Source organism: Sceloporus undulatus, chromosome 5 (assembly GCF_019175285.1).
Source record: "Sceloporus undulatus isolate JIND9_A2432 ecotype Alabama chromosome 5, SceUnd_v1.1, whole genome shotgun sequence".
In the NCBI taxonomy this organism is placed as follows: domain Eukaryota; kingdom Metazoa; phylum Chordata; class Lepidosauria; order Squamata; family Phrynosomatidae; genus Sceloporus; species Sceloporus undulatus.
This window is the reverse complement of record NC_056526.1, coordinates 35,229,137-35,248,074: the sequence shown is the minus strand read 5'-3', so window position 1 is coordinate 35,248,074 and position 18,938 is coordinate 35,229,137. Positions and strand designations below refer to the sequence as shown.

The following is an 18,938-nucleotide window of genomic DNA, read 5'->3' as shown; positions in this document are numbered from 1 at the left end:
TCATATGAGACTTCATAGAGTTCTGTAAGCATTCAGCATGCCAAAGTGAAGGTAGCCTACATCAGTGTTTAATTTTTATTCATTTTAATATTAATTTCAGAGGATAGCCTTTATCGCACAAGGCTAGTACAGTATATCAAAATTATAGTAGGATAATCACATTTTTGGCCGCTATTTGTCACACAATATTGTGTCTCTCTAGTTGCTACTGTATATTTCTGTCATTGGTGGAGCGCAACTTTTCATTGATGGGGAAACCCCATCAATAGCTCCCAATATTGCTCCTTTTCCATAGGATAGGTTACATGATATGTTCCTCCTGCTACAGTTCCAAAATTCTGGCAGTCACAAGGAGTGAATGGACATAATTCCCCTCCTCCTTTCCCCTTTCCCCTTCACTATTTCCAAGTAGCAAAAATAAAAATAAAAAGACACACATATACTGGGTATATCATACCTGAGGAGAAATGTGGAGTTAGCAAGGCAGTGTGGAAGAGTGAACATGAGACCATGGATTACCAAAGCAACATATCAGCTCAATTGCTGAGAAGGGTGATAGTGATTGTTTTCAAACCAGAAGGTTCCCACTTGATTCAACAATGCAATTACAATCACTGAATAGGCTGGTGTGATAAAATCTGATTGATCAGAATGGATACTACAGTCAAGTAATAAGAAGAAGATTGGGAAGGGCAGCCATAAAAGAACTAGACAAGATCCTAAAGGGTAAACATATACAACTGAACACTAAAGTTAGAGTCTTCCAATCCATTGGATTCCCTATCATCATGTATGTATGTGAGAGCTGGACAATGAAGAAAGTAGATAGGAAGAAAATCAACTCATTTTAAATGTGGTGCTGGAGAAGAGTGTTGCTGATACTGTGGACAGCCAAAAAGACAAACAGATGGGATGTTGAACAGATCAAGCCTGAACTCTCCCTGGAAGCCAAAATGATCAAATTGAGGCTTTTGTACTTTGTCCACATCATGAGAAGGTATGACTCAGAAAAAACAATAATATTGGGAAAGGTTGAGAGCAGTAGAAAGAGAAGAAGACTCCAGGCCAGATTGCTAGACTCAGTCAAGGTCTAGATTGCATCTACAAGACCTAAGCAGAGAGGTGGAGGATAGGGGGTCTTGGAGATGTCTCATCTACAGAGTCTCCATGAATCAAGGTCGACTGAAGGGCAGTTAACAACAACAACAATCTTGGGCAAGTCAAACTCTCTCATTGGAGTTGACTTGAATGCACATACTAATACTCGTCTGCTGCCTTACTAGTAGGCATTGTATTCCAACATATCTGAAGATCCCTTCTATATTATTCAGAACTTGTTCTTCAAAATTATTCAGTACTTGGAAAAGTTACTTTATTTTACTGCAGTTCCCAAACCTGCTGAGCCAGCATGGTCACTAACCATATTAACACTAGTGGATTGTGGGAGCTATAGTCCCAAAACATAATTTTACTAAGCTGTGCTAGAAGATAAAATATATCCTGAAGAATGATCAAGTAAAGGCCTCAGTTTGATTTCTTATATGTGATGAGATGCTGAGCAAAGCCTAGGAAGACTTATAGTACACATATGTGATATAGTATCCCAAACTGGCACTCTTCAAATGTTTCGGATTACAAATCCTATAAGATCCAACCATTGACGATGGTGACTGAAGCTAAAAGAATGAATCCAAAAACATCTTGAGGACCTCAGTCTGAAGAAGACTGCTATATAAGTAACAAAATTCTATCTACACTAAAGATTGGCACAAAGCAGTCCTGGGGCCACATGTGGCTTCCAAGGCTGTGTGCTGCTCTGGACCCCTCCATAATCCCTGTAATGCCTTCTTTTGGCCAAAAAATTGGGAATACTGTAATTGTCTCTCTTAGAAGCTCCCAGAACTGGCAACAGGTTTCATCAGCAGTATCACCATTACTCAAAACCCAAAGTGTACTACTTCTGGATATGTCTGGATTTTGCTTTTTGAGTTTTGGGGTTTTTTGGCAGTCTGAGTAGTTCCAAATGGGACTCTAGGGTAGAAAATTGGCCTCTGGACCTTTTGCAGTAGTTTATTGTGTTCTACAATGAAGACAATTTGACATAGCTGTGTCCATGGTGGCTAAAGCAGCCTTGCAAAATATGTACATTGACAAGTGTGCATCAGTGCACAGTTGTCACACACATACGTTGTGCATTGCATGCAGGCATGTATGAAGAAGCAACCCATAAACATAGACCTATCTTATGCTGGAGGAGGCACGGCGGCCTGACAAATAAAACTAACAAGCCCCTGGTGTTTAAGGGCCCAGTGTAAGACAAATTTATTAAAAGTTGTCTGCCATTCACCACGTCTTTCTGAACAAGTGTCAGTTTGAGATGGGGGCTCCAATGCAGTGTGTGTAAAGGGATGCTTAGGAATCTTTTGCCTGCATACAATGAATGTATTTGGGCCATAAAGAGCTCATAGCTCCACCCTCTGCCTTTCCCTCCCCCAGTGTTAAGCAGCAAGCCAGTCACAGAGACATTGATGCAGGGTATTAGGAAAAACCAAGCCTCCCCCTAGGAATGGCACTTGTCTGAGAGTTCCCTCAGCACACAGCTCCTGAAAGCCACCAGGCTTGTGAAAGGAGAACAGAGAGGCTATTGGGATACAAATTACAGTTCTCTCTGGATTTGCCCGACAGACCGGCCGATGTAAGTTTTCCTACCTGAACTTGGTAATTCGTTCCCTCTCTTTCATGCTCTCTCTTGTTTTTAAAGTATCTGACAGATCTCTCCTTTAGTTTTTCTTTTCCAGATGAAGCTGTTGCTATTCTCCTCGAATGATCTTTGAACCAAAAATTGCAAATTTCAAAGGCAAATGGTTCATTTGGCTAAGTTCATTTAAAGAAAAGAGGGGGGGAAATACACCAGGTGATGGTGTCCAGTTTATTTTTTGATTCCCAGAGGTTGGTTAGTATCTAGCAGAAACTTTATAAGAAGTAACAGGGAAGCGACCATGAACTGAAGCTTTGAATTTTCTAGAAGTTGTATTTTAAAGGAATTTTAGAGCATAACTGAAACAGGAAGATAATATGAAGCCAAAACATTTCCATCCCACTCTATAGTGCCTTTTACCTGGTCTACTTCAAAAGGCATAGTGCCCTAAAGAGAGACTGTGAAATGTACCTGCAGACAATTGTAAGGCATTTGTGTTTGGATCCTTTAATGCTAAAAACCACCAATTCCTCCTACAACTGTCAACATTCTTGACTTCCATCTCAAAGTAAGTTTAAATTGATAGTTCCAGCCATCTTTGGAACTGAAATTTAGAAGAAGAAATTAGAATGTAGAAGTTGCTTTCTGGTCTTCTTGCCTCTCCAAGATCTTTGTTTTTGTCCAATATGCCCACCCAAAAGTGGATTTCCATACTAGGGAACTTTACAGCAGGTGTTGGAAGTTTCTAATTAATTTGAAATCTTCTCTCACTCTCCTTTGATCACAGATTTTGCATTAAATGAAAAAAGATTTAGCTCTCATAAAATGATTTGTAAGGCAGTATGTTTCCTGTCCATATTTTTTTGTTAAATATTTACTGGTTCTTTTGGATTTCTGGAACTTTTTTAGTGCTTTTCAGTTTCAGCATTCACACTCACCTTCCTTTTTCCATTCCTTTCTTTTTCTTGTGGTTTCAGTTTTGAAGTTGTAAATATCTGAGGAGTAAAACAAAGAATAAACCATGACAGATGATCAAGACCTTTCCGAGGTGGAGATGAGCCCTGTGGGTTCTGAAGACCACCATTGCCTTTCACCAGGACCTTCCATGGCATCGGATGCCAACACTCACCTTACCAACTCCAGCAGCGGTGAGATGGGGAAGGTGAAAAAGGAACAGCAGGATTCTGAAGCAGATGATGATAAGTTCCCAGTGTGCATCCGGGAAGCAGTGAGCCAGGTACTGAGCGGCTACGACTGGACCCTGGTGCCCATGCCTGTGCGGGTCAATGGAAGCAGCAAGAGCAAGCCCCATGTCAAGCGGCCTATGAATGCCTTCATGGTGTGGGCACAAGCTGCCCGGAGGAAGCTGGCAGACCAGTATCCTCACCTCCACAATGCAGAGCTTAGTAAGACCCTTGGGAAGCTCTGGAGGTAAGAATGGCTGAAGTGTGGGAAGAAAGCATACAACACAGGGGAAGAGCTGAGGTATGCTATGGAGGGATAGAAGGTTGGGAAACATATTGGGTTTGTCTTTATGCAGCATGAAAAAGTGGACAAGTGAGATGTTCCAAGTAAAGAGGAACAGTCAATAGAAAGAAGCACAGAAGAAACATTCTGTGCCAGTTACATGTTGCCAGTATAAAACTTAGTCAGAACTTGGAAATGTGACTTTTTTGAGTCATGACTTCCAGAATCCTCTAGCTGACACGGACAGTGAGGATTCCAGTAGCTGTGGTCCAAAAAAATGTATTTTTAAAGCTCCGAAGTTGTGGCTGTTTTGATTTTGTATAGTCTTCTTTTCTATCCCAAGGCCTGATTCATTGGATAGTAAAATGCATGCCCATGAGATGGTTTTTCAAACACTATGTACTTTGCCTCCTAGGTTAGACCTTTTGCATTCCTTCTCTGTACACCCTTGGTTGTCCGCTAAAATTTTATTCCCTCATTAATCTATGAGGCTCTACCTGACAGTGCTTGGGTATTGAACTGATGACTCTGGACAATTCTTAAATCTAAAATGAACAATCATGATGAGAAAATCGGGGTAATTTTGAATTAAAATATGAATCTGCTTTCTTCATTGGGAAATTCCATATGTTATTCTCATGGTCTAAAGGCTGAGCAGAAAAATGGCATGCACTCATGAATGTGTGGACATGCAGGACATGCACACATGTGACATACACTTATTTTTAATTTATGGTTTTAAGTCCGTCTCATGATTTATGGAAGTTCACTTTGGAGCATTTGGAGTTTGACCTCGCTGTTGCACTATTACCAACCATTTTCCAAAAACTTCTTTAAATGTATTTTAACCAAAATGTTGATGACAGAGTGGGAACTGCTGATGACAGGAGGTTTGGGAAGAGAAAAAGTTCTGTCCTCCATTCCATTGTTGTTTAGCTACATGTATCAATAGAAGTGGTGACTGTCAGAAGGTGATGTGCATTTGGAATCTGGCACTACAGAAATATTGGGATAGCAAAGGGCTGTGCTGGGTGGGAGAAGAATAATGGAACTGTGTAACAGGAATAGTGAAAAAAAGGTGCTAAAATGAAAAGACAAGGCCCTTATGTTGTCATTAGACCATGATCTTTTGTTGTACAGTAGATTCATTACTTTTTGAATATCAGTTTGTCAGAATTTGGATTTCTTTTTATATACAGAACTTTATTACTGTATATGTTGTGGCAATAAACCAGCATTCACTGAAATAATAAGCACACACATGACATTCCTTACTCATGTCCATATGTGAATTCATATAGTAAATTTCTTAAGTCTGCATTCCTATACACACTTGCCTGGGAGTAAGTCCCACTAAACACTGTGTGGCATACTCTGTCCTGAAAAGCATGCATAAGATTGCACTTTTAAGTATTGGGAAGGTTATCCATCTGCTTTGTTCATCTTACTCATCTGCTACTTGAGATCTGGGCATCTTCTTTTAAGGAGGCTCCCCCCCCCCCGAGATAGCACATTTTCCCAGCATTTAAACTGCACTATATAAGTTATGGGGAAATGTGGCTACTTCCCCATGCTATAGAGGGCATTACCATTTACAGTGCTGTCTTGTGTGCAGTTGTGAATATGTCATGAAAATCTATAGAAAAATGCTTCGGAAGTCAGTGATTATTATGGAGACAATTCTCCCCTTGCCCCCAACACCTTAAACAGAATTTACAAAAAGGAAGCTGAAATGAACTAGTCTTAAGGCAAGACATGGAGAAGTCACTTGTTAATGTCATGGCATTATTCTGTGGCTTTATGTAAACTTAGTGTCTTGGGGATTGTGACATGGGGCTTCTTCTCACCTGAGACCAATGTCTGGGAAAAAATTGTTGTTGTTTTTTAAATGCAACTTCCAAAGTTTCCCATCCATGTATAGTCCAAAAAATAACTTGTCAAACTTCTGCTTGAAAGTAGCTAGTTTCTCTTGTCATGTGAATTGTGGCTTTGTGGGCAAAATATTCCCCTAGAACATTTATATGGTTGTGTTGCTGTGTGCCTACAAGTCGTTTCCAACTTAAGGTGACCCTAAGGTGAACCTATCACAGGGTTTTCTAGAACTGAGAGTGTGTGACTTGCCAAATGTCACCCAGTGGATTTCCATGGCTAAATGGGGAATCAAACCCTGGTTTCCAGAGTCATAATCTAACACTCAAACCATTACACTACATACCATTTTTTTAAAGGTGACCAGTATAGCATTTAGTTTACTGAGTTGAGCAATCTTTTCGTGTTTTGTAGCAATCTATATTGCATTATTGGCTTGGGAACTGAGCTGTGCAGGACCTTGCCGCAAAATCTAAAATGCAACAAGGTCATGCATATCAGCCTTAAAAGTGGATTCTATCAATGAAGGATATCCTTTCGCATTCAGCTTCAATAGAGCACAGTTTATATGCATAAAGCCTGAAGGAATAAAATAAATGAGTTACTAGAAATTTAGGTTAAAAAATAGACCCGAAAAAACTGAGTCAACTTATCTACGGGTCAATGTAAGAACTGTATTTTTATATATGGTGAAAGGCAAGAGTTTAATCTGCCCTGGAAGCACTGACCCCTTCTACATCCATCTAGCCTTTAGTATGTGCACAAATAGTTATGCCAGCTGGAATCTTGTAAATTCTTTGGCATTGTTTTACTTCACTTCATCCTTTATATCCTTCATTACATGCCCCTAAGTTTTACCTTTGACTTATCCACGGGTCATATCAAAATCCGTAATTTTGGCCCCAAACCTTGCCCTCGATTTATATATGAGGTCGACTTATAATTGAGTATGTATGGTACTTTCATTTTGAACTGAATCCTATGAGCTCTGGGTTGGATTTCTGCTTTTATTTGAAAACTTGAGTTTGAAAAGAATAGTTTCAAACAAAAGACAACAAAATGGAAGATGCAGTTTTCATATTATCACATGACCAATGGTTTTTAGGGGATAAATGGAATGATAAGCAAAACAGAGAGACTGAAATCTCAAGATCTGGCCACACTGGTTGTTTTCAAAGTCCTTCTCCTATCCACACCCTAACCATCATTCCCTCCAGGAATCTAAATAAGTAGCTAGGCTGAGTTCATGTGATTAGCTTTGCTGAGTAATTTGTCTATGGGGAGCAATGCAGCACACATGTGATGTAGGGCCAAGGGTTCCACTTTATGCCCCTTGTGTCCTTCCTCATGAATAACTCCAGTCAGTGGTTTCAGCAAGGGCCATGGCTCAGTAGAAGAGCACATGCTTTGCATGAAAAAAAAAAATTCCAGGTTTTGATCCTCAGAATTCCATGTGAGGAAAGATTTTGACTTGAAATCCTGGAGAGATGTTATCAGTTGATCAGCACAGACCATACTGAGCTAAATAAACCATTGATCCCTCTCATTATAAGGCAACTTTCTATACAGAAATATGTCTTTGTTGTCTCCCTAAAACTGTCTGAGGTACACCCCATTTTTACCCCAAAGTTTTTTTTCATTGTGTCAACACACAAAAATACTGTATAGACTGAACTTCAAAAAAGTGTTTTTCATCTCTACTGTTTCCCTCTTTGATTTTAGCCGAGATATGTCTGGCAGAGAATCCTTATTTTAATGGAACTAAAGAAACCAGGAACAAACATTAAAACACTAATTTCCAGACTCATCCTTTCCAGTAACCTCAGTTTATCTCTTCACTAAGGGAAAGTAGCACCTATGGGGGATTTTTATTTTCTTTATCACAGCAAATACCTTTCCCAGTTCTTCTTCCTGTATAACAACTCAAAGAAAATAGAATGCTGAAATAAAATGTCAACCACAAACAACACCTCTACAGCTGTATCTGCACTGCAGAAATAATGCAGTCTGACACTGCTTTAACTGCCATGGCTCAGTGCTATAGAGTCCTTGGATTTGTAGTTTGTTGTGGCACCAGGGCTCTCTGACAGATAATGCTAAATATCTCACAAAACTACAAATCCAAGAATTCCATAGCCCCGAGGCATGGCAATTAAAGTAGTATCAAAGTGCATTGTATCTGCAGTGCAGACGCAGCCAAAGTGTTAGGATTGATTCATTCATCTTTCCCACATCTACATTTTTCTCAATCCATGTGAAGCTATTTCAGATAACGCGGTTGTATTTTGCTGTGAATGTGTATGCATTCTATCTTTTTTTTGTGTTTATTTTATTCTTATTTTTGGATAACAGTGTTTTTTGTGTGAAATCTGCAAGTTTGTGGACTGACCTTATTTCATGTTAATGTTTTGCCAGAATTTATAACGTTTTGGTGGGTATGTGCATTCCACTAATGCACATGGTCAATAGTAAACCTACTGCTGCTACTACCACTAGTACTGCTTTTAGTATCACCACCAGCAGTCATAGCAGTAGTAGTCATAATCATGATCAGTGCAAAACCTACCAATAGGCAGAATAAGGTGGACATTTCAAGTAGCAGTTACAGTTATGAAAGGATAGCAAAACTTTTTAGATGTTTGTTCTTCTCGTATATTGTCACATATTACTACATTGTTGTTATTGTATATTAATGTATTGCCCCTTGGAGAAAATGAGAGATGTTTAAGGGATTTTTCTGCTTTCTATGTCAGAAAAATCTGTACGGGTTTGGATACTATGCACCAGGACTGATTATGTCGCAGTTTTGAAGGTTGCTATATTTCCTTGGGCCACAAAATGTCTTGGCCATGATCTTATTTGTAATCATACCTACCTGATTTAAGAGCAATGGAAGTTGCCTTATACCAAATCAGACCAAACTATTATTATTATTATTATTATTATTATTATTATTTACCTCCAGATAAGTTTGAGCTACATTCCACACTTCTCTAGGAGAGTCCTACAGAAATCAGTTGACTTACTTCTAAATAGGCTCTGCTATTTTAATTCAGTTCTAATTTGGGAACACTTTGAAATATTTCATTTACCTTTAAAAAGAATCACCTCTATCGCTGGGCATCTAATATTTGTTACTGATTTTTTAAAAATGACAACACATTTCACTTTTTTGAAGTTTGTTAAATAATCATTTGAGGGAGGGAAGGACTTTCTTGACCATTTACAGATTTTAAAATCCAGTTCTGTTGTTGATATAATTATAAACTTGTTTAGCAACAAGAACCTGACATGATATATACCAATAAAGACAACTGTTTTCAGCTATCCTGGTATCTGTAAGGTATATTTGTGTGTGATGGCTAGATACCTAGCTAGGACATTAGAAGTAAGGAACAGAATGAGTAGCAATGAAGACAAATAATACATGTCTTTATTCCATGTACTTTCTTATGCAGTATTAGCTAGAAACCATTAAAAGACCATCCCAAATCCTTTTTGTTGGGAGTTTTCAGCTTAACAAATATTTAGCCTTTACAAAGGTGTAAGGATTTAGCAATGCAAAATATTAACCAGCTTTAAAAATGAGTTAAAGCCACAACTGTTCAGGGAAACGTTCCCAGACATCACATGATTGTTATCCTATGTTTATTTTTATTTTTTGTTTGCTATATTTTATTATTTAAATGTTAATTTGTATTAATATGTATTATGTTTAATTATTTTTGTAGAACGTATGCCATAGGCAAGTTTATTTTATTTTATTCTGTTCTATTTTTCAACTGATCGTATGTGCAGCGCTGTGTAAAGTTACAGCGCTTTATAAATAAAGCTTAATAATAATAGTAATTATAATTTACATTATGAAAAGTACCACAAGAAAGTGAGTATCTAAAATAAATCTATTTCTGCAGTATAGAGAGGAAGGCAAAAACAACAACTATTTTCAGAGAAGAGAATAGCATTCACATCTGTAACTACAAGCCCTGTGATGGTGTCAGATTGTTTCCAGTGGCTTTTTAACCCATCTAGAATTAATCAGATTAGTGAATGGTAAATGGAGTGACAATGATAGCTTTGGGTCTAGATTTTGTTCAGCTCATGGTTGCATTTAATTCTTATTAGGCTTATTATAGTGGTCTTATTATAGTGTTATATCTGAATCGAGCTTCAATTCACTGTTTAGGGAATAAGGTTCATTGAACACTGGGATTTATTTATGGGTAAATTTGCTTAGGATTCCACCACACATCAGAATCAGGATGGGACTTCTAATTGTGATTTCTAGAGTCAAAAGAGCTGGACACTATCTGATGTCTCCTGTATCATGGTGAATAGTAACATGTATTGACAGAGTTCTCGATAATGTTGAATTTTTAGTATTGTGGTCTCTGATATGTGTATCATCATCATCATCATCATCATCGCTTTGGTCATGCTTACATAATTTGAGAAGGAGGCCCTTCTCTCTCCCAGCCTCCCAGGTATATCTGATATATTTAGTGGGGAAATGGGAAACGGCTTTCTCAAAGGCTGCTCTTTGGCTCTGGAACTGAGAGGTGCCCTCCTTGCTAGCTTTCTGCAAGCTGCTTAAGACTTAAAAAAAATAATCAGCAAGCCTTGGAAGGCTGGCATCTCTGGCAGATTGGGAAATGCAGAACTGTGCTGTCTGTGTTTGGTTGATTTGTTGTTTTTAAGAATTATACATTTTAATTGGTTTCAATTTTATGCATAGTTTAATTATATTTGTAACTTTTGTTTTTGGTTTATTTTTTTATTTAGGGAAGGGCAGGATAGTAACAACAAAAACAACAAAAACAAATATGCAAAGGGATCTTGTAGCACCTTTACAACTAACTGCAAGAAAGAAGCTGGTAGCATGACCTTTTGCAGGCTTGAGTCTGTGTCTACGAAAGCTCATGCTACTAGCTTCTTTCTTGCAGTTAATCACGAAGGTGCTACAAGATTTGTAGCATACTGGATTTCCAGACTAATATGGCTATTCTTCTTATTCTTATTCTTGCTACAGTGGGCTCTTGGAATCTGCTGGGGTTTGGTTCCAGGACCTTCGGGGATACCAAAATCCATGGATGCTCAAGTTCCATTAAATAGAATAGCTAGTGAAATGGTGTCCGTTATATAAAATAGCATATAACCAATATTTACTTTTTGCCGTACAGTGGGTTCTTGGACCCCCTGCCCTTTGTGGGTACCAAGATCCATGGATGCTCAAGTCCCTTTATATACAGTGGGGTAGTAAAATGGTGTCTCTTATATAAAATGGCAAAATCAAGGTTCGCTTTTTGGAATTGATATATATATTTTTTGAATATTTTCAAGCCATAGATGGTTGAATCCATGGACGAAGAATCTGTGGATATGGAGGACCAGCTGTATTATTCTGGCTCAGTGCTGGCCGAAGACCTTATCAGTCCTAAGTTGAAGTGCAAGGTGGTGCTCCAATTCCATGGACAGTTAACCAGACTAAAACTGGCAGTGGAGCTGCATTCTCTACTCCACCTGAGGGCAAGAGGCATGCTTTGGAAGCACACAGCAAGCCATGTGCTGCACATAACTCTGTCCTTTGGCATTTGGTGTTTCTCCCCATATCCACTCCCAGACATCTGCTGCCTAAGGCATCCACTGTCTTTTGCCTAATGGTAGGGCAATCTCCTTCTAGCTTCAGAAGAGCAGTTACAACATTTCCTGCTGGCTCACATGACAGTGACCTGTGGGCCAAATCAACATGGCTGCCTTCTTTTTTATTTATTTATTTTTAAAATCTGATTTATGTCTTTATTTGCTTTGCCTTATTTGCTTTTGCTAACAGAGACTTCCTTGTGTCTCTCCCCGCTAACACGGCTGTACACGTTTTCTTCATTTTTTCAATACCCCGCTGCCAACACTTCAAAATCAGCAGAAATATTTTAAAATAAATATTACCTTAAAATACACTTCAGACTTCTCTCTCTCTCTTTCTGTCACTTTGCCCTCTAACTGAAAAACTGAAATGTGGTTTTACTTGGTAATTCTGCTGTGAAGTTCCAATACAGTACAGCAGTATTTGAGCCCTCAAATACTACTTTGGAATCAAGATCATTTTCTGATCTGACCCGAGAGACACACAAACAGGAAAAATTAGCTTCAGCACTCCTTTCTCTGAGTTTTGGTGGGATTCTTGTACAAGTCTCATTTAGAATGAATAGGGGCTGCACAGCAGAATGGTATTAGGTGGATCATTCCCACATTGTTCCTTTGGTCCACTTGAGATGGACAGGGTAAAGGATAGCAAGTTTACATAGATTTAAATGGTTGAAGGCCATTTCAATTGACGGTCTTCAGTTGGTGAGCTATGCTTTTCTTTTTGTAGATTGGACCAACTACAAATGTATTTTAAAGTAAGGAGAAGAAAAGGGAGTGACAGAAGGGGAGGGGAATTTCATGTAAAATCATGAAAATTGCCCTGTATTGTACAGGCAGAGTTAAATTTGGATCAATAGCTCCAACCCCCCCCCCCCCCATGGTTAATGTTTTGAATCTCACCCTGTTGTTTTTTCGTACAGGGCATTTTAATTGTGAATGTGAGATGCATTTGGCCAAAATGCAAAATGCAACTTTTCTACATTAAAAGCAAGCAGAGTTTTGTCAAGTTTTGGATGACCATTCCATCTACTTTTAAGCCAGCCCAGACTGGAAACATTGCTTTTTGAATAACATCTGCCAGAATCAGAAGCAACATCTCCAGTCTTGACTTAAAAGTACAAGAAAGAAAAAGAGATTTAAGACTATTTAAGTCCCTATACAGAAACAAGTATGGTGAAAGTGATAGGCTTAACAATCAGAACTGATATGTCTGGTTTGTTGACAGCAAATTCAAAGAAATTGCTTTTGCAAACTATGAACCCTCCTTGCTTCTCTTCTCCTAACCCAAAGTATGCCTACAATTGCCATTGTGCAGTTAGTACATTTTGTTCAACTTACTCCTTCTGTCCTGTGGTTGCACACTTTAAAAGAAAAAAAAGGGAGCACTTAACAGCATTTAAGTTTTATTTTAAAGATTATAGATTCTTTCTTTCTTTCTTGGTGCATGTATGTACTTTCAAGTTGCCTGTTGATATAAGGTGGCTTCTTGAATTTTATAAGTTTTTTTTTTTTTAAAGGAAGAATATTCAGACTGGTTTGGTCAGTTTCCTGCTCTGAAATATAGCATACAGCACCTGGTGTGATTTCCCATCCAAGTACTAACCAGTGCTGACCCTGCTTCGCTTCCAAGATCAGACAGGATCTGGTGCCTTTAGGGTTTGGGAGCCCTTATCACTTTGTACTTTACATAATATATCATGGATATCCCCCTTTTTACACGTATGTTATTAGTTTCAACTAGAGTAGATAACTTTGAATCAATGGGAATTTGGTAAACCAAATATAAGTTCTGTTAATGCAGTGGGTCTACGCAGTTTGGGCCTAATAACTGGATTTAGGTCATTGTCTTTAATATTTCCATTTTACAGATCATGTGCTAACAATTGCCCAAGAGGTCCTTTTTCACTATTCCTGCTTTCATATACACAGAGTAGTTCAGCAGCTCAGCTGAGTTTTATTGGGTCTCTTCCGGCATGGAACCACACTGATTCTGAAAACCAAGGGCCAATGATTTCATACTAAATTAATTTCTTAGACAACATATATTTTATTTAGGAAACTGTATGCACATAGTTTATGTGTATATTTTTATGTGAGAAGAACATGCAGTGTGTCTGTATTGCCTGACCGATGTGTACTGTCCTGGTATATTGAACAAAGACATCACCGTATTAGTCTGGATAATGCAAAGGAATCTTGCAATGCCTTTGAGACTATCTGAAAAACAAAATTTGGTAGCATGAGCTTTCATAGAATTGAGCCTACTTCCTAAGATGCATTTGAGAAAGTAGGCTTAAGTCTACAAAAGCTCATACTATCAATTTCTATTTTTCAATTAGTCTCAAAGGTACTGCAAAATCTCTTTGTCCTGACATGCGATTGCATAATTTGCAGTTACCTATAATTTGCTATACAGGCTTCAAGAAAAAAAAAGTGACATAGAATTGCCATTTGTTGGTTGCATGGATGCATGTTCAAAAACCTTTCCCTTTTTTGCATGCTTTGCCTTTATGTTTTTGCTCCTGTTTTACCAAGATGTAGCAGTGCTGTGAGCTGGCAGTGTAGGAGAACAGGTTGCATACTGTTACTAAAATCAAGTGCATCGGCACAGATAAGGTTGCTAGCGTGGGAAAACAAATGTGTGTGAAGTACGCTCAACCTCTGTCCATCCCATCCAGAATTCATTATGAAACCACACCTCTGGGAGACATCAGTCGGCCCTTATCTGGTTTCATGGTGAATCTCCCACTGGGTTATTGGGTGCTTTTCCCTTAAAGTGTGACTCAGATTTTTAAAAGAGATTTGTTGTATAAGGGGACAGCTTGAAGTGATTTAGCCTGTGTGGTAACATCTGCAGTGGTAACTACTCAGCTTCTTTTGTATGCTGCAATTAATCATTCTAATTACTTTGCTTTTAGTTGTATTCCTCTGCTTCCTCATATCATGCTGGGAAGTACCCCATAGAAGGTTTTGGGCTACAGAGGACATTATCATTGGTGGCATTTATATCTAATCTTTCTCAGAATGGCTTTTATGCACTGAACCCTAGCACTGACCAGCTCCAGCTTGTTTCATTTCTACTAGGTAGATAAGTCACATGTATTTGGATCATGCCCGATTCTTGACAAAGTTTACCTGTTGACTTTGACAAGTTAGAAATATCAGCATTGTAAACTTGCCAAGAGGAAAATGTTATGAAAGGCACTACACAAATCGATTAAATTACTCCAGACAGGGTTCCCTTCTTAACATTAGATTGTCTAGTGGTAATGAAATAATTGAACACTAGCGTGTCTTAGGGGTTTGAGTGTTGGATTAAGACTCTGGGAGACCAGGATTTAAATCCCTGCTTGGCCATGGAAACCCACTGAGTGACCCTGGGCAAGTCACACTCTCTCAGCTTCAAAGAAAGGCAAGAGTAAAACCCTTTTGAACCAATTCTGCCAAGAAATCCCAATGATATTATCCCAATACCCAATTATAGCAGCCTTAGGGTTGCTATAAATCAGAAATGACGTGAAGGCACACAATAACAACCATTAAATAATCTACCTGTCATAAGCTACAAATTGGTTATATCCGATCTAATTTGGATTCAGTCCTATTGGCTAATTTTAGATCCATCATCATCATCATCATCATCATCATCATCATCATCATCATCACCATCATCATCATCATCATCACTATTTCATTGGAACAGACAGCAGCATTTTCATGTCCACCAGAAGGGTGTCAGGGTTAGTTACTAGGGTTAACCTCACTATGAATCAGAGCAATGAAGCTGCCTCAGGCAACAGACTGTAGGTGTCATGAAAGCACAGCAAACTGTTGGTTATTTAATTCTTTATTTATTTTTACTGCTAGGGAGCAGGGAGGTTCTTGTGGGATTTTCTGCCCCATATACCAAAATAACTTAATAATAAATAATAAAATTTTTATTTATATGCCGCCCTTTCTCCGATCAGGGCGGCTTACAACATATTAAAAATACAAACTATTACAATAAAAACACATTAAAAACAAACCAACAGTAAAAGCCCCAAAGCTCAACCTCTTGGCCACGAAAGAGGAGGGAGGCCCACAGGATATTTACTCGGGGAATGCCTGTTGGAATAGGAAGGTTTTAAGGTCCTTCCTAAATTGGGCCAGGGTAGTGGACGAGTGGAGCTCTGTGGGCAGCGCATTCCAAAGGGCTGGGGCAGCTATGGAGAACGTCCTCCGAGTGGTGGAGGCTAATCTAGCCCCAGGCACCTTCAGCAGCTGCTGCCCAGACGTTCTGAGGGTGCGAGGCGGAATGTACGGGGAGAGGCGGTCCTGTAGGTATCCTGGGCCCAAGCCATTTAGGGCTTTATAGGTAATTACCAACACCTTATATTGGGCTCGGAAGCGAATGGGCAGCCAATGGAGATCTTTTAATACTGGTGTTATATGGCTGGTCCTGGGAGCGCCAGTGACCAGCCGGGCTGCCATGTTTTGCACCATTTGCAGCTTCCGAGTTTGGTATAAGGGTTGCCCCATGTAGAGTACGTTGCAGAAATCCAGTCTCGAAGTTACCAGAGCATGTACAACGGTTTCTAGGTCCCTCTGGGCCAGGTATGGGCGCAGCTGGAGAATCAGCCGAAGCTGATAACAAGTGCTCTTGACCGTCGCATTCACCTGAGCAGTCAGGTGAAGCGACGAGTCAAGAAGCACGCCCAGACTGCGCACGGAGTCCTTCACAGGGAGCGTGACCCCGTTCAGGACAGGTGGAACCACCGCCATTCCTGGACCAGGGGAACCTATCACTAGTACCTCCGTTTTCTCTGGATTCAATTTGAGTCGGTTTTCCCTCATCCAGCCCATTACTGACTCCAGACAGGCCACGAGAGGAGAGACACCATCCAGCAGTGATTAATGTCACCCAAGTGTCACCCAAGAGACACTTGGGTGACATTAATCACTGCTGGTTTTGTTGTGTGCCTTTGAGTCATTAACAACTTATGGTGACCCTAAGGAGATCCTGTCACAGGGTTTTCTTGGCAAGATTTGTTCCGAGGGAGTTTGCCTTTGACTCCCTCTGAGGCTGAGAGAGTTTGACTTTCTCAAGGTCACCCAGTGGATTTCTGTGGCTGAGTGGGATATATACCTTGATTTGGGTAGATCGGTGGGGAATTCATTTTCTGCTCCACCTCAGGTAGCAGAATATTTTGTTAGCATGAAACACATACACATATAATCTCATTTAGAAATGACTCAATGCAGTGAAAGGGTGCATGGATGGAGACAAAAGGATATAACAACAGACTTCTGCCATATTTGAATTGTTAAAAAAGAATTCAGAAGGACTGGAGGCTGATTTATGAGTGCCTGTTCCCTTCCGTTTGCTGTCTCATCACTGGTGACCTGTTCATGACTCCTGGCTGGGTGAGCATCTGTATTACACAGTGTAGTTTAGCTGCGGTCATAATTAGACAATGTGAAAGGTTGGTCTGTAGGACTGAAACATACTAGTAATCATTAGCTGTTTCATTTAATAAGTATGTATCATTGGGGACTTTTATACAGTTAAAACTGAATTACTCCTCTCCCATTGCCAACATCAGTGGAGTCCTGTTGTTAATCCTGATTAAAATAGACCCATTTAATCAATGGGATTCACCAATGTGTTGATGCACCCCTCAACAAAATATCCTACAAATGTCCAGATTTGGCAGATCAGGCATGATTTATTCTCTGTTGTTCCACTTTGTCAGCTGATTTTAAAATGTCCCAGTTTCTCTGTCTCCCTCCACTTTCCCTCTTTGTTGCAACTTATTTGAATTGTTGCAAGATGAATTAAAAGTACAAAACTAGGCATACAGAAGCTAGGAGACGCTGCAGCAGAAGAGCATGATTCTGCATCCTTCCCTCCTCTCCCCTCTTCTGAATTAACTGAGTGTAAATTACTTTCACTATAGACTTAGGCAAAAGCAAACTGCTGCAGCCTTTCCTAGCTTGTGCATTCTTCCTCATTCATAACTGTTGCTATCTTGATCATACTCTGATGTTGCTCGGCCACACAGTTTTCATCTCTTAAATGTTGGAAGGTATGTAACAATTGATTCAACAATTTTAGTTCCGACTAATCAACAGAATCCAGGATACAATGATGGTATATTTAAAGCAGCCTGCTTAGAAAGATGTTAAAAGAACCCTAGGATATTTTTGAAACTGAAACTAGCCACTTTTTTCTATTTGACATCTGTGGCATCTGACACCTCAGACTCTGTGCGAGTAAATTGCTGGATCCACGTTAGATACCAAATTGGCTTGAGCTTCTATAGGGCTGCTGGATTGTTCTAACCAGCAAAACCTTTGAGAGATGGGATCCTATTCTTTAAGAGTCAGAGACAGACAAGGGGAATTAGGGAGGGAGAATAGTGATGGATGCTGATGCTCAGTGAGGTTAATAATAATAACAACTTTTATTTCTTTCCCGTTTCTTTTCAAGGCTGGAGGCAAGGTACAACATGTTGGTAGGCAGTGTTATGGAAGAGAGTGGTAAACCTTGGTATGCATGAGGGAGTAGGTGCATATACTGTATATGTGTTCTGTGAAAACCCTGTAACAGCAGCCTCAACCTTTTGGAGACAAAATTAAAATTATGGGAATCTGGAAACTTGTTCTGCTGATTCCTAGTAACCAAGATACTGGTGTCCACAGCACCCTCTCCTGGATTAGAAATTGAATAACAAATTCCAGGCAGAAGAAAGATTTTCCATAGAACAGGTCCCTGAGGAGTAGCAGTTGCTGCAAAAAGGATAAAAGGGGGGAAATTCTGAGATGTATCCATCACTAATTATTCTTCTGTGATATGAACTTATGAAGTGAAAAAAAAAGTACATTAAAAATATTCTCTGACGTACCTTACATCCCAATGTGAACATCCTGAAATTGTAGGGATGTCAATAACAAACTGATTACAAGGAGATGCTAAACTGAGGACTTATCCACAATTATACCTTGCAAGTTAAGTGATGACCATAATTTCTTACCCGTAATGTGTTCCCTTTTTTAATTCTTGCAATGAAAGCATAATGAAACTGAATGTCAACAGTAATGTAATGACTGGAACATTACTTTCTTCATAACAAATATAAAACAATGTAAGTAAATGGTGGAAGGGCAAACTTTTCACTGTTTATTGCTTTCTCTCTCTTTTCAATACCACACTGCACATTACTTCTCTCCACAAGGTGGAAAGAGCACACAACCTCTAAACAAGTTTTTTTAAGCCTTA

At 39.3% G+C, this 18,938-nt stretch overlaps 1 protein-coding gene across 1 annotated transcript in view; it reads left to right on the top strand.

Moving 5' to 3' along the window:
• Positions 1–2,548: 2,548 nt before the first annotated feature.
• The window catches only part of SOX10 (SRY-box transcription factor 10), a 33,324-nt gene continuing 16,934 nt past the window's right edge, over positions 2,549–18,938 (top strand). Inside the window, exons 1-2 of the mRNA XM_042466451.1 lie at positions 2,549–2,695; positions 3,676–4,129. Coding sequence (XP_042322385.1) covers positions 3,720–4,129 — 410 coding nt within the window. The 5' untranslated portion in view covers positions 2,549–2,695; positions 3,676–3,719. The remainder of the gene's footprint in view (positions 2,696–3,675; positions 4,130–18,938) is intronic.